General features: G+C 43.4%; 1 protein-coding gene across 4 annotated transcripts in view; it reads right to left on the bottom strand.

Annotated features, from left to right (window-relative positions):
• RGS6 (regulator of G protein signaling 6) overlaps nucleotides 1-24,249 on the bottom strand; it is a 229,573-nt gene that overhangs the window by 59,986 nt on the left and 145,338 nt on the right. For all 4 annotated transcript variants that reach the window (XR_014546469.1, XR_014546470.1, XM_083607188.1 and 1 more), the window contains exons 4-12: nucleotides 17,883-17,933; nucleotides 16,358-16,464; nucleotides 14,612-14,663; nucleotides 11,518-11,582; nucleotides 6,682-6,758; nucleotides 3,511-3,592; nucleotides 2,811-2,885; nucleotides 1,385-1,483; nucleotides 814-875 (exon numbers count right to left, since the gene is read on the bottom strand). Coding sequence is in view for 2 of the 4 variants with exons in the window: in XM_083607188.1 (XP_083463314.1) it covers nucleotides 814-875; nucleotides 1,385-1,483; nucleotides 2,811-2,885; nucleotides 3,511-3,592; nucleotides 6,682-6,758; nucleotides 11,518-11,582; nucleotides 14,612-14,663; nucleotides 16,358-16,464; nucleotides 17,883-17,933 (670 nt within the window). In the remaining 2 variants the exon portion in view is untranslated. The remainder of the gene's footprint in view (nucleotides 1-813; nucleotides 876-1,384; nucleotides 1,484-2,810; nucleotides 2,886-3,510; nucleotides 3,593-6,681; nucleotides 6,759-11,517; nucleotides 11,583-14,611; nucleotides 14,664-16,357; nucleotides 16,465-17,882; nucleotides 17,934-24,249) is intronic.

Raw genomic sequence — 24,249 nt, 5'->3', positions numbered from 1 at the left:
GGGTACAGGGCGTGCCAAATGTCAGCCCTTCAGTGAGTGCACCTGGGGCGGTCCGCCCTCACTGCCCCCTTCCTCTGCTAGCAATTGCTACTTCATGAGTGGCTTCCCTTAGTGGCTTTTCTACACCCCCACATAGGATAGATGGGCACTGGGGCTTACTGTTAATCCACATTAAACCAGAGTTTGCTGGTTTGGATGTAACGGGGGGCTCTGACTCAATACAAATCAGGATCTTCATGCCAAAGTAGGCATACAACAGGAGCAAGGGAGGGTAGCAGTCAAGGGAGAAATGCCCAGCTCAGGTGCTCATTCCTGGATACGAAATTAGTCTTGAATCATTTGATACGTTTCCGAGCACAATTCAAAGTGTTGGTGCTGACCTTTAAAGCCCTAAACAGCCTCAGCCCAGTATACCTGAAGGAGCGTCTCCACCCCCATCATTCTGCCTGGACGCTGAGGTCCAGCGCCAAGGGCCTTCTGGCGGTTCCCTCACTGCGAGAACCCAAGTTACAGGGAACCAGGCAGAGGGCCTTCTTGGTAGTGGCATCCGCCCTGTGGAACGCCCTCCCACCAGATGTCAAAGAGAAAAACAACTACCAAAGTTTTAGAAGACATCTGAAGGCAGCCCTGTTTAGGGAAGCTTTTAATGTTTAATAGACTATTGTATTTTAATATTCTGCTAGAAGCCGCCCAGAGTGGCTGGGGTATAAATAATAGATGATGATGATGATGATGATTGAGAGGGGAAAACAGAACAGATAGCAGAGAACCATTACAACAACAATTATAACATATGTAAATGGGGAGTCTTACCTTTCTGCTACTTTAGACATTTTTAAACAGTGTCTGTCTATCTGCACGTTCAGAAATGTTATCTGGCAGAAAGGAAATAAAACACCTCTTAATGCTTCAAATGACTTACACTGTAATATACTTAAAGATGCTGACTCCCAACCCAAACCTTCATGACTATTCTGGCGAGCATTTGGAGGACCTTGTAAACCCAGACATCCCCGTTTGCTGAACTGTCAATGGCCATACATGACAGGAATGGAGAAGTGCAATGGTCCAAGAAGGAACAAGTTGATTATAGGAACGTAAGTGTCTGTGAAATAAACTGACTTGCTTTCAAAGAAATGTGTTTAGCATCAGGGGGTCCCTGGTAGCTTACAGGAAACTACAACAGTACAAGAGATATAATTATAACTTTAAAAATTGGCAGATTATGACATACTCTAAACACATGTGTTTTCTTTTGAGGGAGAGGCAAGTTTCCAATTTCATATTTACTCAATATTCTGTCCTATTTATAGTAACATGGAAATAGAAAAAGGGTGGAATATCTCCAAAAGAAACATGAGAAGTCACAGAGAAGATTCCTTACTTGCTTCCGGACATCATCTTTTGTTGTTTTCCGAGCTGGTTGGGAGGGCATATGTACAGGACTTTGGGACTGACTGTCTTCTGTAACTCCATATACTGACTGCAATGAACAGGTGAGAAACAGTATGGTAAGCAAAATAAATAATAATAATAATAATAATAATAATAATAATAATAATAATAATAATGTGGATTATGATTTTAAACACTAGAGTTGTTAATGGGTTTTAGGACAATTATACCTTCATCCCTTTCCTCTTCCTTTCCTTCCTCCCCTCCCCTCCCCTCCATTGGTGGTCATTTCTATTTGAAAAAATTTAGACAGTAAATATCTCAGAATATGGTCCTATCCTTTCACCCCCTAATTATTATGTTCTTTCAGCCTTATTAAATCTCAGGTGCTTCTGACTACAACTCCCATCATCTCTGACCATCGGCTACATTGGCTGGGGCTAATGGGGTGGATAGTCGAAAAGAAATAGAGGCCAACATATTGGGGAAGGTTGTCTTACGCTGTAAAGTACCATACACATCAGCAGCCCTATATATAATGCTAAGCCATAAACAGCTTAGGCCCAAATATCTGAAAGACCACTTCCATCCCTACTGACTCTCTTGGGTGTTAACGTTCCACTATCCTCAGAAGTGCAAGGAATGGCAGCCTGAGAGTGACTTTTCTAAATTTAGGCATCCCCTGAATTGTGGAACTTCCTCCACACAGAGGTGCATCTAGCACAGGCATCCCCAAACGCGGCCCTCTAAGGTGTTTTGGGACTACAACTCCCATCATCCCTAGCTAACAGGACCAGTGGTCAGGGATGATGGGAGTTGTAGTCCCAAAAACATCTGGAGGGCCGAGTTTGGAGATGCCTGAGCTAGCATTTCATTGCATAGCTTTTGTCACATCCTGAAAACACACCTCTTGACAAACACTTGTCATTTAAGGTGTTTTTGTAGCACCAACCTCTTCTGTTTCTTTAATCTATAGTATGCAGCTTTCACCTAGAAAGGCTTTATTTGTTTTTATGATTGGATATAAACTGCTTTAATTGCTTTACTTTTTTAAGATTTACATGATTATATTGCTCTGAGCCACCTCGGGATCTTACAATGAAGGTAGAAACCTGATAAATAAAAGAAGTAATCAGGTCTACATGTTATGTTGTATGATTCTTCACAACTGGTACACACAATTCATCTACCTCTAGTAAAAGGTGAAAGATTTATATGATCTGAGGTGAAACCAGAGTATTCACAATTTATCTACCTCAATGAAACTGAAAAGCAACTTATATGTATGTATCTTTGGCATGGCCATGTGCCTCCTGCTATATAACAAAAACATCCCATGAAACTCTGATATTCTTATTGTAAAGGTATGGCATAATTTAACGTTAACTTTTTTGAGGCGGGGGGAGGAATCTTGCCTTTTTGACCCTCTGTGGATTTTTCATACGCCGACACTTTCTGATGTCCATCTCTGTTGTGTTCACGCAGCCCGGCTGAAAAACACACAGTTATGAGATTACTGGCTGTGTTTAATTTTCACTGTTTCTGCTTTCTAAAAATCAGTAATTTCAAACCATAATCCACACAGCCAAATTTTGCTGTCCTTTATTTAAAGTGCCGTTATTAAAAACAGGAGCTGTTCTAACGCAGGGACAGGGAACCTGCTGTCCTCCATATATTACTGAACTTTCAACAGCCCTAGGAAGCATGATGAGTGAACAGGCACAATATGAACTGCGGTTCCAACAACTTCTGGAGGGCCAAAAGTTCCTCATCTCTGCTTTTAAAGTCTCAAAAGGCCACTATGAGGTACAATCCAGGACGAATTAGCTGCAACTGAATTCAATTTCATACTTTGCCAGTGGCATTGCTCTCCTTTGTGTGGTGAAATGCTTCTGCCTCCCCTCTCTTCCCAGTGGGAAGATTCATGCTCTCTGATGTAAAAAGTGAGCTCTGAAGGGGCTTTAACTAATAATCTACAGAACTGTGCAAATTCTTCCATACTATAGGAAATAGGATAAAATAAAGAAAACATGCAAGCTCACGCGATATCTATGTGTGAAAACAAAACAGAACATGTCATCGGAGTGTATAGCAGCAACAAATCATTTGACTTACCACTGGCCTATGGACATCCCAGAAGGCTCTTTCTTGACTATCCAAAATTTTCCTTTCTGTTTTATCCTTTTTTCTGTCAATTCTAAAACAAACCACAAGAAAATCACAAAGGTTTGATTGGGGTTTATATGAGAATCTAGATTAACCTTTAGTGTGGTGTTTTGACTGATTGGATTTTAGGGTCTATTGAATAACCTTCGGAACATTACAAACACAATTACTATATGGAAAAGCAAAGGCAGAATACAAATGCAATGCACCCACAACAGCTCATAAAATCCTCCACAAGGACAATCCCACAATGAAATCAGACCACAATTTCACTAGTTGAAGTTAGCAAAGGGCAGAGATGGGGAACCTCTGGCCCTCCAGATGTTGGACTCCCAATGCCCACCAACCCCAGCCAATTGTCAGGGATGAGCAGAGATGGAGTCCAACAACATCTGGAGGGCCAAATGCTCTCCACCCTGGGCCAAAACTCTTGTCTTCTCCAAGGTTTATTGAACTCAACAAGGCATGTATAGGATGGTGAGGCTAATTTGTTAAGACTTTGGTAGTCAGATTAGAAAGGCTTTGCAGGAATGCTGTTGTCACTAACTCTGCACCTAAAACATGGTGCTCACTGCATCCTATTGGGTGGACTTGTATGTGCATTATTGTCAGGAGCGAGCCAGCAGTAAATCACACCGTGCAACTTGGAGTTAACTCTTTATTAGCAAAAAACGCGATCAGCGCAGGAGTGTCAGGCCTAATGACCACAGCAAGTCATCTCTGATACTTCTTTCCTCCATGAAGCAGTTGTTCCCCAGCTGGCTCCTCCCCACATTCCTCTGGACCCAACCTGTCTATGAGAACTATACTACAAGTCCTCTCTGTGGTATCAAGAGGCAATTGCTATATTTCCTTTCACACAGCAGAGAGCATGCCTTGAAACCATGACACGAAATTATTCCTTAGCAGTAAGCAAAAATATATGGGGGGCTACATTCACCCTAGCTTTAGAATAACATGGGGGCAGAAAGCAGTTAAGCATACATAATGCCTAAATGAATTTTGCGGGATGCCATTTACATATCACCAAAAAGGAGCACACAAAATTGCACAAAACTGGCATGTCCTAATTTACATCTGTAGGTGCAAATTTAGAAATAATTGCTATAATTTAAATAGAAATACATTACACCATAGTAGTTAAGTCTGTGCCCAGGTGACCTGTTTGCCTGCTCAATCTGCTGTCTAAGTGGTAACAGCTGATGGGCAATTTCAAGGTCTCGGCTCTCTCTTCTGATGGATCCTTACCTTTCAACCAGACCTGGACCAGATAGCTATACAAAGAAAGGACCTCAAATAGAGAACTGTCCTCTGTATAGCAGGACACATGGCCACCCACTGGCAGGGCTCTATTACACCTGTGTTTGTCATTCAAATGCAGCCCAGTTATGAACTAAGCTCTTATGCCTCCCCCCAATGTTGACAACTGCCAGAAGGGAAATACAGAGTAAGTAATGACATGGTAGGCACAACTGTTAAACCTAAGTACTTAATATTAGGCACATAAATCTAACAGTCTTAGCAGCAAGAGTTTAATGATGAGCATCCACACTTATCGCTGCGGTTGACACTGACTAATGTGGCTCATTTAATGTTGCCTGCGGCTTTGGGAATACCCCACGGATGGGGGTAGAAGCCTCTGTCATAGCAGAGAGGCCTTCAAACGAAGGTGGCCAGGAACAGGCAAAACAAACACCCTCTATTCTAGTTTCACTGCTCAAATATGTAGGGATGGCAAAAAAAAAAGGTGAAGAGAATCAGAGAAGGCAAGAGTCAAATGAAGTTTTAAAACCTTTCCAGTATTAATAAGACAATTTGCAGCAAGTGACAAAAGTAGATTATTTAATTATGATTAGCCTCGAAGTTCTTCACACCACACTGGGACTATAAGGTTTAATCGGGAGATTAAGCAACTGACAGGGAAGATTCACACTTAGCTGGGAGTTTCATGGAACAACAGGACTTACTTCTGAGAAGACATGCACAAGGTTGTGCTGTAAGAGTTCAGTGGATTAACTGGTGGAGCCCAATTTTAACTGGCAAGAGTGGAGGTTAAGGGCAAACATTTATTTGGGCCTTGTGGGTGGTTGTGTGTGTGTGCTATTTTTGTTCTGGTGTGTTAATATAATAGGGAATGGGGGGGGGAAGATGGTGCTATAATACAGACTGTGTGTTTTAATCTGTTTTTAGTTTGCTGCAAAATCTGTGTTTTTTCTAATGTTTTAAGCAGTTGCTCTTAACTGTTTTTACCAGTAATGTTATCTTTTTTATTCTCTTTTCAGGTTTTTCACAACCAAGCATAAATTTAATGAAATAAATAAATCCCCTCCAGCAAGGTGTGATCATTTTTGTCTACCAAATTGTAAGTTGACATGTTTATTGCAGAAGGCATCTTTATTTATTTTCTCTTTTTTTTGGAGGGGGCAGGGAGCTTCATCTTCAGACAAATTAATGTATTGTGGTTTTGAGAATATGCAAAATCACTGAAATGATTCATTGCTTCAACAGCAGGTGATGGCTCAAGAGTCAACCATTTACAATGACAAATTAGGCCCAATGCCATCATTCCCACCTGCCCTTTCCATGTACAAGCCATGCACAGGGTGAAATCCAATGAGGGTCCCACCAGAGACAATTGGTGCGCACATGTGTGTGTATGCGCACACATGGTGGACTGCAGAGGAAGGAGAAGTCCCACTGAAGAAGTGGAAATCTGCTTGTGCGGCACTGGGTATCACCCATAGAAAATATGGGTGATGTTTATATTTGTTTTATTAAATTTATATACTGCTCTTCTTCCAAAGACAGCATTTTTGGGGGAGGGGGAAGGGTGAAGAGGCAAGCATATGAAGACCACATCATTGTGCCAAGAATCATCATGCCAGAGCTGCACATGTCTGGTGGTTGATGCCATCAATGGAGAGATTCTCCTTGTGAATGGAGCCAGATATGCAGTGAAGGAATGTTAACTGTTCAGATCCTGAACAGAATGTAGCATCTTTCAGTTCCCTCCACTTTGCAGAGGGGAAGGGAAACGTACCCTTGAAACCTAAGCTTTAAGAAGGAATGGTTAGCCTTAACACATTCTCTCCCCAGAAGATTTGTTCACTTGGTACCTACTTCACTTGAGCTTCAGCTTGCATAAAGATGAATTCCCACTTCCTTGCAAAAGCTCTCTGGAGTCTTGCCAAGTTCTCCTAAACGAGAGAGGAAGATGAGGCGAGCCACCAATTATACCAACCCGTGCTCAAAATGAACCTCTCATTATAACATCAGTCACGTGTATCTGCAAAGCTGGACAGTCACAAAGCAATGGCGGCGGCAGTTGAAATGACAAGAATGGAAACTGCATTGGGCATAAAGGAGTAAAGAACAGAGCACAATACCTTGAGTTGTAGCAGGGCATGAAACCTTTCTTGTATTACTGGTGTGCCCCCCTTTGTTTCATGTACCCCAGTATTTTGGGAATTATTTAGCTGCTGTCTGTTTGCTTCACATAAGATGAGTTCCATGGTCTTGATGTCAGTGTGGCATTTGTAGAGAGGATTTGAGCCAGCATTTTTAGAGTCCCATTGACTTAAATGGGAGAGTTTCAAGTATCTACTTAACATTTCAATCAAGTCAGTAGGACTTGAAAGCACTCAATTTTAGCTCATTTCTTTCCATATACTGTATCCATCATGTGAATTTTCTCTCTTTACCCCCCCCCCCCATGTATTATTGAAGCACATGACCTGCTGTATGCAGGCTCCCTCGGCCAATAAAGCGAGATGAGCGCCGCAACCCCAGAGTTGGCCACAACTGGACCTAATGGTCAGTGGTCCCTTTACCTTTTTTTTAACACTATGGAAATGCCATAACGGGAATCTCATTTAATAAGTTCACTATTGACTTGTATAGGAAAGGATCATTGGCCTTGCCAACACAGTGGACTAAATCATAGAATCATAGAATCATTGAGTTGGAAGAGACCACAAGGGCCATCGAGTCCAACCCCCTGCCAAGCAGGAAACACCATCAGAGCACTCCTGACATATGGTTGTCAAGCCTCTGCTTAAAGATCTCCAAAGAAGGAGACTCCACCACACTCCTTGGCAGCAAATTCCACTGTCGAACAGCTCTTACTGTCAGGAAGTTCTTCCTAATGTTTAGGTGGAATCTTCTTTCTTGTAGTTTGGATCCATTGCTCCGTGTCCGCTTCTCTGGAGCAGCAGAAAACAACCTTTCTCCCTCCTCTATGTGACATCCTTTTATATATTTGAACATGGCTATCATATCACCCCTTAACTTCCTCTTCTCCAGGCTAAACATGCCCAGCTCCCTTAGCCGTTCCTCATAAGGCATCGTTTCCAGGCCTTTGACCATTTTGGTTGCCCTCCTCTGGACACGTTCCAGTTTGTCAGTGTCCTTCTTGAACTGTGGTGCCCAGAACTGGACACAGTACTCCAGGTGAGGTCTGACCAGAGCAGAATACAGTGGCACTATTACTTCCCTTGATCTAGATGCTATACTCCTATTGATGCAGCCCAGAATTGCCTTGGCTTTTTTAGCTGCCGCGTCACACTGTTGGCTCATGTCAAGTTTGTGGTCAACCAAGACTCCTAGATCCTTTTCACATGTACTGCTCTCAAGCCAGGTGTCACCCATCCTGTATTTGTGCCTCTCATTTTTTTTTGCCCAAGTGCAATACTTTACATTTCTCCCTGTTAAAATTCATCTTGTTTATTTTGGCCCAGTTCTCTAATCTGTCAAGGTCGTTTTTGAAGTGTGATCCTGTCCTCTGGGGTGTTAGCCACCCCTCCCAGTTTGGTGTCATCTGCAAATTTGATCAGGATGCCCTTGAGTCCATCATCCAAGTCGTTGATAAAGATGTTGAATAAGACCGGGCCCAAGACAGAACCCATATTAAATATTAAAGCCCAGCCATTTTAAGAGACAAATCCACCGTGAGCCAGAATATGCAGACAACATGCCTTGCCTAAAAAAATTAAATAGATAGATACAAACTCACATATAGACAAAAGAATGGGAAAAGAAGGTATAAGTAAAGGAAAGACAGATAGCAGTAAAAAAAAAAAATTACAAAAACCTCCAAAACATCTGCAGTAATATATCCAATGGTTTGTTTGCAACCACAAAAACAAAATCACCCCTAAAAAAATGGAGTTCCTAGTTTTAACAAGAGCTTCTGTTAAAGCCATACACCACTCTTATCTCATGACGGAGCCTCAAGAACATCTTATAGGACGCTTATGAAAGCCTATGAGATGGCTATGAAAGCTGCTAAGAAATCTTACTTTGCAGCTTCCATTGCATCCGCTAGCTCTCGCCCGGCACAACTTTTTAGAATAATTAGGTCAATAACGTCCTTAGGAGGACAACCAAATTTAAGCACAAATTCGACCCACAGCTGTGAGGCATTCGCAAGCTTTTTTGCAGAGAAAGTCCTGTTGCTCCACTGTGACCTCCCTGCCAATTTAGATACAGTGACTGAACTAGAGGCCCCTCGACTGACTTCAGGTCCAGTGTTGGACCATTTCGATCGGATACTCCCTACTGATGTGGATAGATTCCTCCAAGTTGGTAGGCCCACCACCTGCCTCCTTGATCCGTGCCCGTCTTGGCTGATTAGGGAGTGTCCAGATGTTGCGCGGACCCCCCTGGTTGAAATTATCAATTTGTCCCTTGACACGGGGACATTCCCAGGGGAACTGAAGGAAGCAGTGGTGTGTCCACTCTTAAAGAAAACTTCATCAGATCCCTTAGACCTATCCAATTACCGCCCAGTTTCAAATCTTCCATACCTGGGTAAGGTAATTGAGAGAGCGGTTGCTGAACAGCTTGGTAGGTTTCTGGAGGAAACATCGGCATTAGATCCATTTCAGTCCGGTTTCCGTCCTGGTTTTGGGACGGAGACGGCTCTGGTTGCCCTAACAGATGATCTCCGTAGACAACTGGATCGAGGCGGGTCAGGACTGCTGATCCTTTTAGATTTGTCAGCAGCCTTTGACATGGTCGATCATGATCTTCTGGACCACCGCCTCGCAGACGTGGGGATACAGGGCATAGCCCGTAACTGGTTGTGCTCTTTTATCTCTGGTCGGAGACAGAGGGTGGCACTAGGTCATCGCGCCACTCCTTGGTGTGTGGAGTGCCGCAGGGCGCAATTCTCTCCCCGATGCTTTTTAACATCTTTATGCGCCCCCTTACCCAGATTATCCGGAGCTTTGGGCTGGGCTGTCACCAATATGCTGATGACACTCAGCTCTATCTGCTGATGGATGGCCACACCGACTCGGCCCCGGACACACTGACCAGATGCTTGGAAGCTGTGGCTGGATGGTTTCGTGGGAGCCGATTGAAACTAAATCCTTCGAAGACAGAGGTCCTATGGCTAGGTCGGGATGGCATGGGGATGAGAGACCAACTCCCTTCTCTTGCGGGGGCCCAATTAGTGCCATTGCCTTCCGTTAAGGGTTTGGGTGTAATCCTTGACGCCTCCCTTTCCATGGAGGCGCAAGTTACAGCAACAGCCAAGGCGACATTTTTCCACCTTTGCCGCATCAAGCAGTTGGTCCCTTACCTTTCCCGCCCCGACCTGGCGACAGTGATCCATGCGACGGTCATCTCCAGGCTTGACTACTGTAATTTGCTCTACGCGGGGCTGCCCTTGAAGCTGTCCCAGAAACTCCAGCGGGTACAGAATGCTGCAGCGAGGCTCCTCACGGGGTCTCTGCCATGGGAGCATATTCACCCAGTGCTTTTCAAGCTGCACTGGCTCCCGGTGGAGTACAGGGTCAGATTTAAGGTGCTGCTTTTGACCTTTAAAGCCCTTCACGGCCTAGGACCCTCGTACCTACCGGACCGCCTCTCCTGGTATGCCCCACAGAGAGCCTCAAGGTCCATAAATAACAACACCCTTGTGGTCCCAGAAGTTAGATTAGCTTCAACCAGAGCCAGGGCCTTTTCAACTCTGGCTCCGGCCTGGTGGAACGCTCTGCCTCATGAGACCAGGGCCCTGCAGGATCTGATTTCTTTCCGCAGGGCCTGTAAGACAGAGTTGTTCCGCCTGGCCTTTGGCTTGGAGCCAATTTGATTCCCTCCCTCCCTCTCTTTCTTTTTTCTTTTCCTTCTCCTCCTGCGATGAGGCTACATTTTAATATTTTAATGTTCCATTATTTTAATGTTGTTTTTTTATTTTTGTTTTTAAGTTGTAATCATTCATCTTGTTTTTATTATTGCTTGTAAGCCGCTCTGAGTCCGGCCTTGGCTGGGGAGGGCGGGGTATAAATAAAAAATTATTATTATTATTATTAATTAACCGGGCAAGTGTTGATGTGGTTGCTCATCACGTGAGCTATGGACTTGAAGAAAATGAAAGATGATCTAATCGTTTGGCCTTGTCTGATAATTATTGCTCTCAATAGGCCCCAGAATACTGCATTTTGGTGCCATGCCTTCTCTGCATGTATACCAGAGCGTGACTGGTGGCTCTGAGTAAACCCTTTGTGATTCATAAAGAAGCTTTATAACCCGCACAATTGACTAGCTGATAGTAAGCAAAGATTTGTAACTGAATTTATAAATAATGAAGTTGGAAATGTGTGGGAGTAAAACCCTGTAAAGAGTGATAATATAGCGTATAAAAATGTTTAATATACCATGGTTGGTGGTTAGAGTCAACTGGCAGTTCTGCCTGGGTTGCAGGGATGGAATGTGTATCTGTTTAGCAAGCCAGAGGAAGTACTGGGTTGTGCAGGAATAAACATCCACTGTGGTTTAACAAGCATCCAAAAAGTGAAAGAACATGAATTTCCTGACATTTATTTAAGAGTTTCCAGATAGAAGCAACGATTAGAAAGCACAGATTCCACCTTCAAGTTTGTTGTACAAAGAAAAGAGGTTTGCTTTAGAGGACAACATTACACTTTGTAACTGTAAAATCAGTATACCTACGGCTTCATAATCCGCCAGCTCCAGCCTCGCTTTGTTCTGCATGGTCCTCTTGCAAAGATAGATGGCTATGGAGAGAAAGAAAACAAAATGTCACCATTAAGGCAAGGACAGTTGCTACAGGGGGAAAAAACCCAGCCACAGGTGTGGACCAACTCCCATAACTGCAAAATCACATTTTTTCAGATGCCTGAATCACAAAAAAAAAATCATTTCTGGGTACCCAGAAATTCTGAGCATGTCTGTAGAATTGTTGTGTGTATCATACAAATGCTGCCCTGAGCTACTTCATGATGATTGGTAGGATACAAATGGAATAAATGATAATAAATCTTAGCAAAACATCAACATGAATAACATGGGAGAAGAATTTTGACTGTGAGTGCTAGTCTTTCGAGATGGTTCCCTGTGCATGCTCTACGTGCTAGGGTGTATTTCCCTTAAAAAATGTGCCCACGGTTAAAATGGCAGCCCCAAGCGTCATCTGGTCCAACAGCCTGCAATGCAAATGCAGCAATGTATTGGGTTACCGACTGGATGGATTTTGCCAGTTATAAGGGAACAGAAATTGCCATCTCTTAAGCATGAAGCACCTGCTTAAATATCTCCCACTGAAATAAAATGGACTCAGAACTGCTTAGACACAATGGACTCAATGCCTAAAGGAGGAGGAGGATTGTTTGTTATACATCTTTTTTTCTTACTGACTTGTTGGAGTTATTAACAGTTAAATAAGAGATTGAATGTGATTACCATTATATGACTTCCACAGTGATAGCAACTCTGCTTCCAACTATAACTACAAATCCTACAATATATTTATTAAAAATTGTGCAGCGACAAGGAAGAAAGGGTTTTTGTTTGTTTGTTTTGTGTGGTCATAAATTGCCTCTGGTCAACCTGTAAAAAAAAGCACTGCCAAAAGCCCTTGTTTTATGAGCACAGGTATATTCATTTCCTTTGCCAGTGCCCCGGTTGAATGAAAAAATTGATTTTATCATTTCAGCGTGAGAGGAGTATGGCTGTAGAAGAGACAGCAATAACGCATAGAGACAGCTAAAGATAACAATGCTGACATATTCCTTTTATGCATTAGTACTCAAGCTGTTCAGACATTTAATAGAGAATTCTGTGGTTTATTAGCTCATAAACCACTGTTATTTCTTTCCCAACACCAGACACCAGCCCCTAATATAAACTGATCACTCTTCTTTCCCCCCGCTATACATCAATGCAATGCCATTTTCATTTACTGCTGCTAAGGGATTTCTAATTTTGGTTAGAGAACAGTTTATTGATCAGCCAGACTATATATTAGTGTCCAGGCTATATCATCATTTATCGTACAGGACACCAAATTCATCCACAGATCACAGCCTGACCTTCGTACAAAAACCATACTAATGATGCGAGATGGCAATAACCTTAAGGCATTTTACAATGCAATCGTTTTATACACAGGGAGTGCGTTCATATCTACAGCTGTAGATCGACACTGTTGCATCTGAACAAAGTCCTATCTTAATTTCCATATTAACTTAATCTCTGCTCTGCTCTGTTCGCAATTTTGTATACGGCTCGGAACTACTGAAATTACTCTTAATGTCTGCCCAAGGACTTTTCACACAACGATTAATATCACCACAGCCGGCCCAAAGGGAGCAACAAGTGGTGCCCCTATCCTAAATCAAGGTGCTTAGTAACGAAGGCTGTCAAATTATTTGGTATCAGAGGCACAAACTGCACAAGCACCCTTCCCCAATAGTAAAAATGCAACAATAATAAATTAAACAACTAACAATTTGCTGCCCAATCATGGCACCCAAAACCAGCTTAATAGTAGGTTTGGCTCTGAAAAACACTGTACAGTGGTACCTCAGGATGCGAACGGGATCCGTTCTGGAGCCCCATTCGCATCCTGAAGGGAACGCAACCTGCGACTGTAGGTTGCGATTTGCCGCTTCCGTGCATGCGCGTGATGTCATTTTGACCGTCTGCGCATGCGCGAGCGGCGAAACCCGAAAGTAACACGTTCCATTACTTCCAGGTTGCCACGGAGCGCGACCAGAAAGCGTTCAACCTGAAGAAACTTCAACCCGAGGTATGACTGTAATGTTTCCAGTGTAAAATGAATGTATGGGGATTGGGGGCAGAATTATGGTGTGACTTGGGCTCAGCTCTGCTTGCCTTGAGGCAGGTGGGAGCCAACAGAGCAGAAGCAAAAAAGGGGGAGGGAGGTGGTCTTGACAGCCACTGAAACACTGTGGCTGGTACCCACGATTTTAATTTCTCCCCAAATGCCTCTGGGGCCCCAACTCAGGGTAGCTCTGGAGCAAGGATACGCGGGAGCCCCTAGTGGCAGAACCGGATAAGGCATGGGTACACAGGAAAAACATAACAGTTTTTAAATCTTCTCCCCAAACACTGTGAGATTGGAGAGAGCCCTGGAGAAATGATTGACAGTAATTAAAAACTAGAGCTATCTGGTGACATATATCTGCCGTTCTTTTATCTATTATATTAGTTAAAAGTTAATAGGAGGTTAGGATTAAGATGTTTAACACAATATGCACATCCGTTGCAATAAATTCAAATTTCCACAGATTTCAAATTGTATTACATACAGTAAGTGTAATATGAGAAATAAAAGAAGCCAGAAGAATACAATTAAAAATAATTCAGCAACTAGCACAGCATATTACAATTGCTACAACAGGAAGGGAAATCATTAAGTGGGCCACCAAGACCCTCAGCAATTTTCAAGTGTTCAGCTAGGAAGAGGGAAACACTGCTCTTGAAAAAAATCTACTGTTAATTTAATAATTCACCCCATAATTTCTCTTGTGCTTGCTCATTTTATATATCATGAATTTGCTCCAGGAGATGCTGCATGTCAGTTGAATGAGGGTTAATATTATTATTATCATCCAAACTGAAAGACAGTCCAGCTCTAGTCATGCAAATAGAACTGTTTCTTACATGGGAAAGGAGAAGCAATGTGGGTCATATAATGAATCATCTCTTTTTAGAACAACTTGGTCACTCGAGATACATTTACAAAAAACATTTAAAAAATGATATCACCCCAAATTCTCACCATAGTCTGTGTTTTCTGGTTCCCAACAATTTGAAGGCCAAAAATATGGAGCCTGAAAAACAGTGAATTTTTATCACTATGATGCATTCATCCAAATATAATTATTGCTGTTATCATAATTAATATGTTTATTTTATGAATCACTTCTCATGAGGCATCCCAAAGTAATTTACAATATAACAAAAACATATTTACAACAGTTACACATATAAAAAACAGTTAAAACAATTGTACGTATAGAAACAATATTAAAAACAATTTTTGTGTGTGTGTGTGTAAAATCTGATGGGAGGGCGTTCCACAGGGCAGGCACCACTACCGAGAAGGCCCTCTGTCTGGTTCCCTGTAACCTCACTTCTCGCAATGATGGAACTGCCAGAAGGCCCTCGGCACTAGATCTCAGTGTCCGGGCTGAACAATGGGGGTATACCTTCAGGTATACAGGATATTCTTATGTTAATGAGAAATATTCATAAAAACAAGATTTGATCAGTTGTAAAATATTGTGAGAACTATATTTCCTTTCATTGCCTCCTCATATGAAGAAAACTGATATAAAGTCATGTGATGTAACCAAGATGTGTAGCCATTCCAGCAGGAAGAAGATGGCGAGTTTCCCCCCAGAAATGTGTGTATTGCTGTGGTTTGGGCAGTCAAAACAAGCTGGCAGACTCAAGTCTCATCTTAGAACTTTAGAGTTGGGAGGAAGTTGGGAGGAATCCTGAGGGTAATCTAGTCCAACCCCCTGCAATGGAGGAATCACAACTAACACAGATGGTCATATAACCTCTGCTTAAAATCTCAAAGGAAGAAGAAAGTCCACCACCTCTTGTGGGAGTCTGTTCCACTGCTGAACAGCTCTTACCACCAGAAAATTATTCCAGGTGTTTAGCTGGAATCTCCTTTCTTGTAACTGGTTCAGGTCCTAGGCTCCGGAGCAGGAGAAAACAAGCTTGCTCCATCTTCCATGTGACACCTCTTTAGATATTTGAAGATGGTTATCATATCTCCTCTCAGTCTCTTCTTATCCAGGCTAAACATACCTAACTCCCACAACTGTTCTTCAGAAGGTTTGGTCTCCAGACCCTTTATCATCTTGATCACCTTCCTCTGCCCACATTCTAGCTCATTAATACAGTGGTACCTAAGTTCCCGAATGCCTCCATTGTCGTACATTTCGGTTCTTGAAGGTCAAAAATCCAGAAGCACCACTGTATCCTTATTAAACTGTGGTTCCCAGAACTGGACACAGTACTCCAGATGGGATCTGACCAAGGCAGACTTGAACAGTACTATAGCTTCCCTTGCTGCATCACATTGTGGGTCTGTCAGCTGCCAATGGGTGGAAAGTGTAGGAAAATAAGTTGGGCATGAGACTGAACATAAGATGCCATGCCACGGGGCATAAGTATGTGGTAGAACACATGGTTACCAACCAAAAAGGTGTGAGACTCAACACCTAGCCCTACTAGTTAAAAAGGAATCTCTGTCACAGTTAAAACAAACCAACCCCCCAAACTTAACTTTATGTATAAGCCTCTGTTAATGTCAACGGTACTGCTTAGTTATAATAAAAGTTAAGCATTTCCATGCCACTGTCAAACAACTAAAGCAGCTCCTCCAAAAGTTTAGAAGGCAGAAGGTGTGCGTTGGAATGCCTTTACTCTAGTTTTATTCCTCTTGTCAAGGAGAAATCAGGAAGTTCTTATCAAGGAGGGTGTTGGGTCGTTGTGTAATCCAAATTACCTGAAAGCGATAGAAAGTCCCATCATCCTTCAAAGTAAGTACATGATCTGAGATTGGGAAAATGTATCCCTGTGCTGCAATGAGACTTCCCATATGTATTGCTTCAGCTGGAAATTAAGGCAGAAAAAATATATGTCAAATATCTGTACAAAGCAACATCTCCCAAGGCCTCGGGTGGCAGGACCTTGTTGGTACAGCAATCCCCGAGCCATGACCACCTCCTTCCTTACAGACACGCTTGGGTGCTAAAATTGGCAGGGGGGGCCCTCTTGGTAGTTCCTCCACCCTCAGAGGATATTCTCTGTGATAGGCCCTAAGCTGTGGGAGTCCATCCCCACAGAGGTGCATCTGGAGCCTTCATTCAGAGACATACAAATCCCACTGAATTCATTGGAGCTTCTTCCCAGGTAGGTGGGTACAGGATTGCAGCCCCAGGTTCTGCTATAATGGCTCTGCAATCACTGAAATAGCCTCAACATATGACAAGTCTGCTGGCCCAAACAACTTTAAAAACTACCGTATTTTTCACTCCATGGGGCGCACCGGACCATAGGGCGCACCTTGTTTTGGGAGGAGGAAAACAAGAAAAAATTATTCTGAATCCCAGAAGCCAAAACAGCAAGAGGAATCTGGGTTCTGGGATACCGTGTGGCTGTTCTGGCTTCTGGGATAACCACGCCAAGCCTCTTCAGGGCAGCGGGATGAAGGCTCCCCCTGCCCGGAAGAGGCTGCGCAGGGCTAAGGCAGAAGCCAGGACAGGTGCGTCGCTGAAGGGGCAGCGCCCCTTCAGCGAAGCTGGAGAAGGAACAGAAGGAGACCCTTCTGTTCCTCCTCCGGCTTCCAGGTCAGGCGCGTCGCTGATAGCCACCTGAAGCCTTTGGAGCGCAGCGGGAACTCGCACTGCACTCCAAAGGCTTCGGGTTCCTTTCACTGAAGCCAGGAGAGTCTTGCTCTCCAAAGGCTTCAGGCAGCTATCCCTGAAGCCTGGAGAAGGAGCGCTCCCTCTGCCTTTTGGAGGCTTCGCGTTGTTATCGCTGAAGCCAAGGAGCCTGCATTCGCTCCATAGGACGCACACACATTTCCCCTTCATTTTTGGAGGGGGAAAAGTGCGTCCTATAGAGCGAAAAATACGGTATGTTAATATATCATAATAATAAAATTCTCAAGTTCTGGAAGAGTTTACCACAATTCTGAGTGTGTGGTAGGCACCTCCCTATCCTTCTCTAAGGTTTTCATCAATCCAAATATGGTAGAAAGAATTCTGGAGAACTCAGAAGAGAAAATGAATTCATTTAGGGATGGCACGAAACTACTTTCAACCCCTCTGTCACCTTGTGGTCACTTTTCCCACCTAGGTCTCAGAAACAGTGTTCCCAGAATCTGGCAACAAATTCTTAACCCTTCAGTTTGGGATGCCACAGAACCACAAGATTCTGAGTTTAATTTAAAGCATACAATATTGCAAGCCATAGATAATACCAAGCCCCAAGCTTATATATTTTTTGGCATTGGAGGAACAAATTACCTGGGTCTTCAATGTTGAGATTCTTCATGAGCCACTGCACTATGTCAGTCCCTAGAGAAAGGAAAGGAAAGGAAAGGAAAGGAAAGGAAAGGAAAGGAAAGGAAGAAAGCCAAAAGGAAAGAGACAAAGAATACATAAGCAATAAGAACTATTTTCAGTGGTGTGGTGGAGAGGAAATGCTGTGGGGAGGGGTGTGGCTCCAGGATGCTTTTTTTTACAGCAGGAGCAATGCTGTCATCAGGAGGAGAACCAGGATAATTGTTGAGCCCCCCCCCCCCCCCGCTCTGGTAGGTGAGGACGAGACTTTCAAGTTTTCTTGCGACAGATCAGCAAAGATGAAGTCAGCAAATGAGGAATATAGTCAAGTAGAGGCAGGGTGCATCTTTCTTTTTTTCTTTGATGTGGTTCCCATTGTCACGCTGTCAGTTTAAATGCTGACACTTATTGGCAATGTTGTATCCGTTTCTAATTACAGTGGTACCTCGGGTTAAGTACTTAATTCGTTCCGGAGGTCCATACTTAAGCTGAAACTGTTCTTAACCTGAAGCACCACTTTAGCTAATGGGGTCTCCTGCTGCTGCTGCGCCCCAGAGCACGATTTCTGTTCTCATCCTGAAGCAAAGTTCTTAACCTGAAGCACTATTTCTGGGTTAGTGGAGTCTGTAACCTGAAGCGTATGTAACCTGAAGCGTATGTAACCCACTGTAAAACAGGGAAGGCCAGGGAACCTTCTTAAGCCCAATGGCTGCACTCCCTTCTAGGGAATCTTCTGAAGGCCACATACCAGCCTTCAGAGCCAGAAGCAAAGATGAGTAGAGCAACAAATGTGCATTTTACCTTTTATATAGGAAGCTAGTTTCTACACGCACTCATGCACCTCCTTCATTCATAAGAACCGGGATCAGAGCAGTGGTCCATCTAGTCCAATAGCCTGTTTTCACAGAGGCCAGCCAGGTGTCCACAGGAACCCCACAAGCATCAACTGTTGTTCATAGCCAGGCTGCCTCTGGCAGTGGAGGCAGAACTCTCTCTGTTCTGCCGTCTTCTTACCTGTTGGATGTGCGATGTGGCAGCATTGGTGGGGAACCCATGTTGCAGGATAACAGCTTCCATCATCCTTGGCCATTGGCCATGCTAGCTAGGACTGATGGGAGTTGTATCTGTAGGGTGCAGTGTTTGCTGTCCCTGGTTTACATCAAATTAGAAACATTACACACAGCAATACCTTCAGTGTCTCAGGCAACTTATTGCTTAGGACAGCAACCAGATTTTCTGGTCAATCAAATTTTTATGCCTCCCAATCAATCAATGAATCAGTCAATCAATCAATCAAGTCAGGCAGCCATCCTTCCACACTCCAAAACAATTTGGAGTTTCTGAAGATTTGCAAAGCTTGTACAAAGATAACTCCAGAAACACCGCACAATCACCCCTTTATGTGTACCATTTTTGAAAGCCCACAGGACTCCTGAGAGGCACCGAGAAACAAAAGTAGTTGTTTTTTTTATGGTGGGTCCCTAGCTTTCCCCAAGGCTGACAGATTATCTTCCTGTTGACTTTGCCAGACCATTAATTATCACCTGCCAAAAATGATTACTCACCCTCAGGATAATGACAAGCGTTTCCTCCCCCTGTTAATTAGTGTCACTGCTAATACTCATGTGTCTGATCAGCATTCATCAAGAAAACAGACATATCTCCACACCCTCCTCCCCAGATGCCATTAATCCAACAAAGAAAACACTCACATATGTGTGTGCATGTGTGTGATTATGCAGGCTGCATCATATGCTATTACATGCTATTCATGGGCTTTTTTTTCTAAAACTGCTGTATTTTCTAAAATAAAGAATAATAATAATGAACCTTTATTGCCACTACACCACCTGTGTGCAGTGAAAATTGCTTTCTGCAATCTGCCAGGGGTCAGCTAACTCCCTAATTCCTATGGGCACTATTAAAAAATAAAAGTCTTCTGAAAGCCTCCGACTTACAGTTTATTTTCTACAAAAAAAGAGTGGGCTATAACACAAAAACAAACAGACAAACAAACCTCCTTATCTCATAACAAGCAAGCAGGGTTAATTTTCCCATGGAGCTCATCTTCTTATCCACTACAATGCCTTCCAGAACCAAAGTTTTCCCTCTCAAGTCTCTGGCCCTGTAAACATGTTCTATAATGAATATGTTAGTCGTGGTGCCCTTCTTAATCATGCAGGAAAGAAGCAGAAAGCTTTAACCCCTGTTGCATATTTCTGAAATCAAAGCCAGCAGAATGCAGAAAACAGGATAAAGATGGGCCCACTGGTGTCTGCGACTGACAAAGGGACTGCTGCTATCCAGGGCATTAGCACATAAGAGAGGCCATTATTTGGCTTCCAAATCTCTTGCATTTTTAGGAGGAAAGCAGCAGTAATGGCTGATGTACAGAGATATAAACAGCGGGAGATTTGGGAAGGAGGGGCAACGGGGTGGCGGTAGATGTCAGCAATGACTGCATGCTTTCATGTGTGTGTGTGAGAGAGAGGGGGGGGTCCAAATTTCTTTATAGGGATGTTTCTAGGGACCACACACCAGTGATCAGGGTAATGGAAGTTTCTATACACACACATACACTCCCATTCCCTGAAAGCAGGAAAGAGAGACCTGAGGTTCCAACTCACCCCTGTTTTATAGCAGACCTATATGAATATTGTATTGTGGCTCTCTTAGTCTTAGGGAGCTTGCCTGCCTATGTTAGGAAGTCGGGCAACTCCATTTGGCCACAAGTAACCAATTAGACTGCCAACAATTTCACTGGCTCTGCAGCATGAAGATAAAATGATGTGCAAGGCCAAGGCCTCAGATAGTGAACTGCTGCTGTCAGCCTGCTTTTCATGTACAGGAGCAGGGTCAGTATAAAAGTTGGCAACATTCACCTCCCCAGGACTGACCAAGGGAGCATCTCTTCCTGGCTCTGTGCAGCTATTATACCTAGCACACATGGTTAGAAATGGAAGCTACATAGGCGACGTTTCTGATTTCATCCCTTATAGGAGGCGTGAGGAATTTGTTGCCCTCCAGATGTTGTTGGCGTCTCCACCCCCATCGTTCTGCCCGGACGCTGAGGTCCAGCGCTGAGGGCCTTCTGGCGCTTCCCTCATTGCGAGAAGCAAAGCTACAGGGAAACAGGCAGAGGGCCTTCTCGGTAGTGGTGCCTGCCCTGTGGAACGCCCTCCCATCAGATGTCAAAGAGATAGACAACTACCTGACATTTAGAAGACATCTGAAGGCAGCCCTGTTCAGGGAAGTTTTAAATGTGTGACATTTTAATGTATTTTTAATCTTTGTTGGAAGCTGCCCAGAGTGGCTGGAGAAACCCAGCCAGATGGGTGGGGTACAAATAAATTATTATTATTATTATTATTATTATTATTATTATTATTATTATTATTGGATTCTAACCACCATCAGCTCCTACCAGTGTAGCTAATGACCAAAGATGGTGAGAGCCAGAGTGCAGCAACATCTGGGGGACCACAGGTTTCCCACTCCTGCCTTATGGTCTGCATTCCTCTCCTTTCTTTTTTTTGGGGGGGGGGATATCTTCCTATATACATAAAAACCTAAGACTCTCATCATGTGCTGCAACTGCAGCATGACAACAGCAGGCAAGGCGAGCAAGCAAAGCAAACAGGCTGAGCAAGTAAGCAGACAAAAGACGGCCCAGGTGGGCCTTCCCATGTCCTCTGAAGAGGAGAAAGTCTTTCACCTCATGCTGCAACCCACTTACTTCTGCTGGCAGGATGGAGCACAGAGGAGAAAAACTCTCCTCCTGTGGATGGCAGCGGGATCTTGGGATTGGAGTGAGTTTTGAGCGGATAGGGGAGTTTGGGGCAAATTGTGGGTTGTGGTGGTGACACCTGTGGGTGGCCTGCAGGGAAACAGGGACTGGCAACAGGGAGGTGGGTTGGCAGGGTTAAAGTGGGGATGGCTGGGGGCAGAAGGAGTCACAATGACTGGAAATTTGGGTAAGAGGTAAAGGATGGAAGTTTGGCAAAGGAGGTAGGCAGGGTTGGTAAGCAATAAAGAAGGGCCAGCAGCCCCTAGTAGTTTTTTAAAAAATAAAAAATAAGGCAAACAAAAAAGAAGAGCAAACAAGTTGTTGTTACACACACACACACACACACCCTTTTTCCCCTGATGGGGACTCAAGGAAGATTTCAGATAAAAATAAGGATAAAAATGAAACAGAATAATAATAATAATAATAATAATAATAATAATAATAATAATAATCAGTTAAACATTGATAGAATAAAAACTACATAAATCTATTAAAACCATACCAATAATTACAATAAAAGCAGCACAGCACAAGCTCTTTTACTAAAAGCCGTCAGTTCCCCAAAACCTGTTGGAACAAGAAAGTCTTCATCTGTTGGCAGAAAGACAACTAGTAGAGGAGCCAGTCTAGCTTCTCCAGGCATGGAGTTCCGGAGTCTGGGAGAAGCCAACAGGAAGGCCCTTTCCCACATCCCAACCAAGTATGCCTGTGAGGGTGGTGGGACCGAGAGAAGGCTCTCCCCTGGAGATCTCAAAACCTGGGCAGGTTGATATGAGGGAATACAGTCTGTCAGATAGCTTGGACCAAAGGCAGACCCACGTAGTGTGTGTTACAGTAAATCCAAATGGGACAGTATTTCAAATGGGTGACTAAGGCATGTGGCTCTGTGGTCAAATCAAACATCTCAAGGATGTTATCCTACAGAAATAATTAAATACAACATTTATGGGTAATACCCAAAGAAGCAGCAATTATGAGATGTGCTTGTTCCTTACTTCTTGGATCAGTTAGCGTTGCGCTGCAAAAATGAACTTACATAACACTGAGAAAACGGTGAATCAGATCATAAACTGCCAAGTCACTCATTCATTTAATGAAGTATTATGGAGACAGGATAGCAGCTCTATATCTCCAATTATTTCCTCATAAATATTAGATCCCACTGTTCCTTGAAAATGTAACCAGACAAGCGTCTGTCACAATGACAAACAGCAAGGCAATCAAGGAAAGAGGGGAAAAAATGGAAATAACAAGTTTGAGAGCTAGAGGAATTATAGATACAATGGATCTGAATGACTACTGTCTGAGATACACTGTTTTTATGTCCCATCACTTTTAGGAAGATTGCAAAGCTCACAAGAAATCAGCCACAATTTCTTGAGCCTGTCTGCCTCCCCATATGTCTTTACAGTTAGGGTAGCCATGTGCCCTTCTTTACAGAGGACAGCCCTCTATCCACAGGGATGTCCAGCTCAAGTCATGTTTAAAGATAAAGGAGGCACAGGGGCCTTGAAGTTGCCCATACAGTTAACACCTTGGAAGGAGACAAAGCAGCCACACAGGCCACCTGGTCAAAGCTTTTCCCACTGGGATGGGATTTATTGTATTTCTGGTTAAATTACAGTGATTATTTTCTAAATTTGCATCTATACATACATATTAGTATATTCTAGTGTATTCAAATGTTATGCAAATCTGTGGTCTCTTTTGAGTTAAGCACCTCTTCTTTTTTTGGCAATGTGTTTCTGGCTACCACATTTATAATATTTGATGAGGAGAACAATATGGAACAGTCTACATAGTTTCTGGTGTGGAAAAAGAACTGCTCATGATTATATTCTTTTCCCATTAGATGGAACATTTTGTATTTTTTGGGATGCAGGTGGCGCTGTGGGTTAAACCACTGTGCCGCTTGGGCTTGCTGACTGGAAGGTCAGCGGTTCAAATCCCCGTGACAGGGTGAGCTCCCGTTGCTCAGTCCCTGCTCCTGCCAACCTAGCAGTTTGAAAGCACGCCCCAAAGTGCAAGTAGATAAATAGGTACCGCTCCGGCGGGAAGGTAAATGGCGTTTCCCGCCACTGCTCTGGTTTTGCCAGAAGCAGCTTAGACCTGCTGGCCACATGAACCGGAAAAACTGTCTGCGGAAGCGGTCAAATGCCGGCTCCCTTGGCCTGTAAAGCAAGATGAACGCTGCAACCCCAGAGTTGTTTGCAACTGGACTTAATTGTCAGGGGTCCCTTTACCTTTGTATTTTTATTGTTTTCTGTATTTCAATACTTTTCTTTTATTGTACCTTGTTTTGCTTTTTGCTCCAGAGAATATTTGTTGATGGGTTGCCATGAAAATCACCACCAGCATCACTACCATTTTATTGCAGCTACTACTGCAACAGCTACTTATTAAATGTGCAGAGCATAACTGCAAGTACAAGAAAAATGCCCACAAAGGGCCTGGAAAATTAAAGAGTGGGGTTTAGTCTCGGCAGACTAGGCAGTATTCTGAGGCTAATTTTCATATTTCATGCTATGCAAATGCTAGTCA

Source organism: Podarcis filfolensis, assembly GCF_964270895.1.
Source record: "Podarcis filfolensis genome assembly, chromosome: 1".
Classification (NCBI taxonomy): domain Eukaryota; kingdom Metazoa; phylum Chordata; class Lepidosauria; order Squamata; family Lacertidae; genus Podarcis; species Podarcis filfolensis.
Note: the sequence above shows the minus strand (reverse complement) of the source record. Positions and strands in the feature narration are given on the sequence as shown.